The sequence below is a fragment of the Manacus candei genome, unplaced genomic scaffold (genome assembly GCF_025592945.1).
Source record: "Manacus candei isolate 608988 ecotype Guabito, Panama unplaced genomic scaffold, ASM2559294v1 h1tg000048l, whole genome shotgun sequence".
NCBI classification, from domain to species: Eukaryota; Metazoa; Chordata; class Aves; order Passeriformes; family Pipridae; genus Manacus; species Manacus candei.
This window is the reverse complement of record NW_026138096.1, coordinates 10,320,702-10,327,076: the sequence shown is the minus strand read 5'-3', so window position 1 is coordinate 10,327,076 and position 6,375 is coordinate 10,320,702. Positions and strand designations below refer to the sequence as shown.

Here is a 6,375-nt window from a genome sequence, read left to right as displayed (position 1 = left end):
CGGCGGCGCGTGGGGAGTTAACCCGGGGAGCGGGGATGGCGGGGTGTGGTGGGTCAGGCAGCGCGGCGGGCAGCCCGGCGCGGGGGCCTCAGGGGCGGCGTTGCCATGGCGACGGCAAGGCCTGAGGGGGCGCCGGGCCTGGGGAGGCCTCGGCAGTTCCTCCGGGTTCTGCGATCGGGCTGGGCCACCCCCGGGGCCTGGGAGCGGCCCCTCCGGGTCTGTCACGGCCGGGGAGGGGCTCAGGGCCGTGCGGTGGGTGCAGTGTCAGCGCTGAGGTGACCCCCCCGGGGTACAGAGGGTTCGCTCCCAGCCAGGCTCCGAGGAGCGCGTCTCCCCTCAGACATCGCACAAGTGACACCGAGCAGCGGCTCTAAACAACGCCAGGAAACGCGCCGTGCCGGAAGCGAAGCGTTTAGCCCTTCATCGGGTTGTTAATTGGTCGGTAAACTTCCGGGCGGTAAAGTTTTTGTGTTGAGTTAAAGGCTGAAGTGGCTTATTGGACTGGCGGCGTCTTGTGAAAAAATGTGCTCAAGGAGATGTCTGAGCTTGGACTCCACCTGGTGAACGCCAACTCCAGAGGATGCCACCAAGTTGATCGGAAGGATAGAGCACCTCTCCTGTGGGGAAAGGCTGAGGGAACTGGGATTGTCCAGCCTGGAAACGAGAAGGCTCTGGGGAAAAATTTCACCCTTCCAGCACCTGAAGGGAGCTTACAGCAAAGATGGGGAAAGACTATTTACAAGGGCATGTAATGACAGGACAGGGAGCAATGGCTTCAAACTGAAAGGAGGTTTAGATTAGATATTAGGAAGAAATTCTTCCCTGTGAGGGTGGTGAGGCCCTGGCACAGGCTGCCCAGAGAAGCTGTGGCTGCCCCATCCCTGGAAGTGTTGGTTAGAAGGCCAGGTTGGATGGAGCTTTGAGCAACCTGGGATAGTGGAAGGTGTCCCTGCCCATGGCAGGGGGTTGGAACTGGATGGGTTTTAATCACAAATTATGTTTAAACACATCACACGTCTTCTGGTTTCATAGGTCAGCACAGTGGTTTAGTTTGTGAAGTTCTGTGGGCTCCTTGTTCATCTCAGCACACTCAAGCAGGGTCTCCTTGTTTATTTATTTGTTAACATTAAACAGAGCTTTATCTTCTCCAGGGGGCAACAAATCGTTTTTCCCTGTTACAAAAACAGAAAATTTGAACTGCCTAGGGGAAAAAATTGTCTTTATTTGAAGCTTTAATTAATCTATTCTGCTTCTGAAAGCTGTTTTGTCCTCGAATGGTGTCCGTTTCTGTGCAGTTAATCACTCCGTGTTTATGGGCAAATCAAATTGCCACAAGGGGCGACCACGAGGTGCAGCTGCGACTGTAAAAAGCCCCTGAGCACCTGCTGGGGTGTCGCAGCTGACCCTGAGCGGGGGGGTTGAGCTTCAGAACCTCCCCGAATTCCTGCGTGAAGCACCGCCAGGTCACCGGGATCGCCTCACCCGAATGGCAGGGGGTGGGACTGGGTGGGTGGGCGTTAAGGTCCCGCCCAACCCAAACCGCTCCATGATTGAACTTCCAGCGCCTTGGCTGAGGTGTCGGTGCTGGTCACTGTGTCACAGAGTCACCCTCTGTGTTAAATCTTTGGCCACTTGTACCTAGTAGGAAACATCTGATTTAAAATTCCTCTGCCTACAACACAGTAGTGTCTGAGCTGCTGCTGTCTTGCTTGGAGACTCACATAGGCTTGTTGGTTTATTTAATACCAGGCAATGACAGGGAGTCACAGTTTCATAGCACACATAAAAACGTGTTAGGATGTGCCCGTGTTGATCAAGAGGCACCTCAAGAGATTGTGTCAGTGAGCTCCTAAAAATTCATAGAATCAGGATATCCTGAGTTGGAAGGGACCCACCAGGATCATCGAGGTCCAAACCCTGTCATTGAAGTAAATTGTATTTACAAAGTTGGCTCTTAGGAAAACTGGGTTTCAGGTCGTTTAAATGTTAGTTTGCTGAACTACATCTTGATAAACTCAAAAAAATTAAGACAAAAAAGGTATAATATTTTAATGTGGTAAAGGATTAAATTGAGATTTTAAATCCTTGGTTTTACTGACTTTGAAATGTTCCCTGTGGAGTCTGGAAAGTAGATTATTGTCTGAATTCCCAGGCTGCACAGTCAGCAACTGCTCCTAGGAGAGGGTGGGGGAGGAGAGGGAATCCTTGCCATTTATCAAGGGGCAGCAGATAAAAAGACTACAGGTTTGGCTGTCTGACAAGGGAAGGTGGCTGTCCCAGTTCTCAGGATTTGGGCTCGTTTGCTTGTAATCATAGTAAAAATACTTTTGCTGCCAAAAATATTTAAAACCAGATCCCTGTTTTGGGTTTTTGTTTAAAGGTGGAATTTATGTTCTCCATTAGCTTCACATTTGTAACATTTGCTCTGTGATCATAGAATTGACTGAGTGATGACTGTTTACTGCTGTTAATTAGTAGTGTTAACCCTGGGGTCTTTAAAAATGTCACTGTGTGTCATCTTTGTGTTCAGCCCAAATGAATTTTAAGTCACTGTTAAAATATTTAGATTTTCCAGATAATTAAAACTCCCTGAAAGATCGTTTGCAGGTGACACGTCAAAGACATTCTGAGTTGTAACTGGAACCCAAATATCTAGAAAACAGCACATTTTCTGGTAGGGTTAGCTTAGAGCATCAGGGATGGAAAGGTGAGGAGGGAAAGGAGCACCAGAGAGCCTGGGAGAGGCACCGGATCCGTTTGGCTTTGCTCTGCCACGCCTTTGGTGAACTCATCACCTGCAATTCTTGCTCCTCCTTTGCAGCTCTGCCCTGGCCCATCCTGTCACCCAGGTGCTTCTCTGTTGGCAGCTGCTTTGTTTTGGGTTGTTCGGGGGGGGGGGGGTCGAGTAGAGGCCTGAAACATTGTTTTTACTTTCCTGAAACGACTCCGAGGTTTTGAGTTCTGGCTGATGATTGGCTTGGTCTCTGCAGGGGCCTCGTCAGCAGTTACCACTGGGGAATGTTGCTGATGGATTTAGCTCAGCCCGTGAGCGCTGGGAAGTGACACACCGGTGACAGCCTCCCCAGCAGGCGGTGCTGCAAATAGTTCAGCTGTAATTGTTGTGAGGTACCTTCCTGGTGCCTTCCTGCCGAGGGAAGCGAGAGCATCCCCGAAGGAGTTACAGGGGAGAGAAACACGGATCGGGTGGAGACGGGTCTGTGGGGCTCTTGAGAAACAAACCAACAAACAATGTTTTCTAACTAAAATATACAAAGTTCCTTTTCAAATATGCAACTCCCACCCATCATTCACACTGGTGGGAGCCACTTTGCCGCTCACTTGAAACAAAAGGTAGAGAAATCAGGCAACGTCTTGAAGGTGTGACCAAAGCAATGGGCCTTCACAAAGCTTTTGAAAAAGAACCGTGTTCCTGGAGCAGCTCAGGGCTCAGAGCCTGCCTGGGGCCCTCTAAGTGTGTGTTTTATTGACTGTGCCCCGGCTCCACGAGCTGCAGGGACAAAGCCACTCCCTTGTATTTTGCCACGAGAGAAGGATTCATCTTATTGATGCTTTGCCACCTGCTCATCAGGGAATGGGCCCTGGCTTTTGCAGGGAGAGCTTCTCAAGCTGCAGTGGCTGTGGAGGAGAGAGCAGCACCTCACCTGGACTTGCCTCCAGTACCTTCCCTCCCAGCTGGACCTGCCACTTGAGGCTCGCTGCAACCCCAGCAGAGCTGCTGAAATCCCTTTGCATTTGCTTGAGCAGTGGCAGCAGGGACAGGGTTTGCAGCCCACTTTTATCTTTTCCACACAAAAAGGCTGAACAATAAAGTCGTATGTGACTCCCGGTGTGAGGCACAGCATTTACCAGCCCATAAGGGCTGTTTGTGAGGAACTATGTCTGCAATCCTTCCACTCTTCCCCTTTCAGGAGCCAAAATGAGCCCATTCCTGAAGAACATACAGTCGTGATTTTTCTTCTTGAAGAGGCTGTGGTGGCTCCCTGACAAAACAGGCTAAACCTTGGTTGTTTTTTTTTTTCCTTTTTAAATCACATCAGCACACTGAGAACCCTGTAAATGTGTTTTAAAGGCTCTGAGGGGCACAGCGGTTTAAATGCTTTTTCCAGATCAATATTAGCGTGCCTTTCTGAAAATTGATAGTACAGAATTACAGCGCGTACACTCTGGAGGGTTTGTCAGTATTTTTAAAATTAAGCTGTGCTATTTCTGTGCTCATCTCTATGAGCTGCCAATTTTCATGCAAATTATGGATTCTTAAAATAACTAAACATACAAAAGCAATGTTGAGTTTCCTTCAGAGGAGAGCCTTCATGTCAACGCAGCAGCTTGATTTTAGCATGCTTTTTGTAGCAGGCTAAATTGTATCTTTGCAGCCCAACGCTCCGTGTACAGCCTGGGATGGTTCTTTCTGGATCCACTTAAACGGGGATCCAGACTGTGCCCAAAACGCTTCCCATGTGAGCACAGACCCAACTTAGAGTCGTGTCAGAAGTCGCAGTGGTGCTCGCAGGTTGCATCGGGCTTTGGCACAAGTTCCCAGCGCCAATGCAAAGCTGCGGAGTCCGAGTTCCGACCCGTGCAGATGGAGCTCGCTGTGGAATTTGGTTTCGCGCCAGCCAAGGGCTGGGAGCAGGGTTGGGAGCAAGCCTAGCCTGCGGGAATGAGGAGTGGAGGGATCATCCCTACACCCAGCAGCCCGAATCCAAATAAACTGTGTCCACTAAGCTGTCCTAAAACTGCCCGAACAAATCGTCCCCGTTCTGGCTCCGTAAATATTTTTCTTCTCGTGAGCCGCGTGGGTCGGGGTCGGATCCTGCCCCCTCCCTCCCCGATATCCGAGGTATTTCTATATTATTTTCCTCGCAGGAGGCGCAGCCGCAGGGTCCAAAGTTGCCGCGGGGGGCAGGGACGCTGCCGCCCCCCGAGCGCGGCGATGCGGGGTCGCGCCGCGGTGCTGAATCACGGCGGGGGGGAGGAAGGGGAAGGGTAAAAGGGAAGAAGAAGAAGAAGGGGAAGGGGGGAAAAAGGGGAAGGGGAAGAAGGGGAAGGGGGCGGTGCCGGCCGCTCACGTCATTGTTATGTCTCCGCGGCTCCGCCGGGGCGGGGACAGCGACAGCGGCGGGCTGGAGGCGGGGGGGCCGCGGCCCCGCTCCCCTGACAGCCCCCGCTCCCCTCCCTCCCTCCCTGCCCGGCCCGGCCTCCGGCTCGGCGCTCCCGGGAAGATGTGGGTGAAGCTGTGCTGTTTGCTGCTCTACTTCCTGGCGCTCTTCGTGCTCGCCCGGGTGTTCGAGGCCGTGGCGTGGTACGAGAGCGGCTTCCTCGCCACGCAGCTGGTGGACCCGGTGGCGCTGAGCTTCAGGAAGCTGCGGACCATCCTGGAGTGCCGCGGGCTGGGGCACTCGGGGCTGCCCGAGAAGAAGGATGTGCGGGAGCTGGTGGAGAAGTCAGGTACGCGGGGCTCCCCCGTGACCCGGAGGGACGGACGGAGGTCGGTCCCCGGCCACCCCCGCGGGGCTCGGGGCGCCCTTGGGATGGAGACCCGGGCGCTGCTTCCCTTCGCAGGGCGGGTGTGGGGAGCGGGCTGGACCCCCCAGCTCGGGGATTAGTGGAGGGAGGCCGGGGAGCTCGGGGGGGGACGGTCAGACCCCGGCGGCGTTGTGAGCCCGGGCGGGCTGAGCGGAGGGAAAGGCCTGCGCTGGACGGGGCACCAGCAGTGGCCCTTCCCTTCCCTTCCCTTCCCTTCCCTTCCCTTCCCTTCCCTTCCCTTCGGGTTCCGCTGCGGGCGGTCGGGTCACCCAGGGTGGCACAGATGGGAGCGAATGTCGCCTGCCGTGAAAAACAGAGGAAAGAACCCCAATAGCTGCAGTGGATCACTGTTTACAGCTGGGGCCAGGTCCCTTCCCTGTATTCCTGCCCGCTTCCCGGGGTTATTACAGGTACGGCTGTCAAGATGGGCCCCGAGGAAAGCGGTGGTTTCATAGATGAGGAGCAGAAGGGTTGGGTACCCAGGGATGAGGTGTTTTTATACAGGGGGAGCAGAACTAGATCTTGCATATAAAAAATAGCCTGGAAAAAAAAAAAGCAGGGAGGCGTTTCGGGAAGAAGGGAAAACCAGGTGAAGGAGGTGGACTTCTGGGGGGAGTGATGAACAGTGGAGGGTGAAGAGCAGTGGAGATGCAAGGAATGACAGAAGTGTCCTGAAAGTAAGGGTGCTGCCTGGAGCAGGGGGGAGCTGGCCCCGAGGACTGGGAGATGGAGCTGATGTAATAGCTGTAGTGCCAGCCAAGCAGGAAAATGTGAGTAGCTGCTTTTAAATCAATGATCGAAGGGCTGCTGATCCAGAAGAGAGAGAAA

The 6,375-nt window shown here is 53.6% G+C and overlaps 1 protein-coding gene across 2 annotated transcripts in view; it reads left to right on the top strand.

Annotated features, from left to right (window-relative positions):
* Nucleotides 1–5,102: 5,102 nt before the first annotated feature.
* LOC127476098 (charged multivesicular body protein 3) overlaps nt 5,103–6,375 on the top strand; it is a 32,925-nt gene continuing 31,652 nt past the window's right edge. Inside the window, exon 1 of one of the 2 annotated variants that reach the window (XM_051798571.1) lies at nt 5,103–5,469. In XM_051798571.1, coding sequence (XP_051654531.1) covers nt 5,244–5,469 — 226 coding nt within the window. In that variant the 5' untranslated portion in view covers nt 5,103–5,243. The remainder of the gene's footprint in view (nt 5,470–6,375) is intronic. The other variant, XM_051798574.1, reaches the window with a different exon arrangement.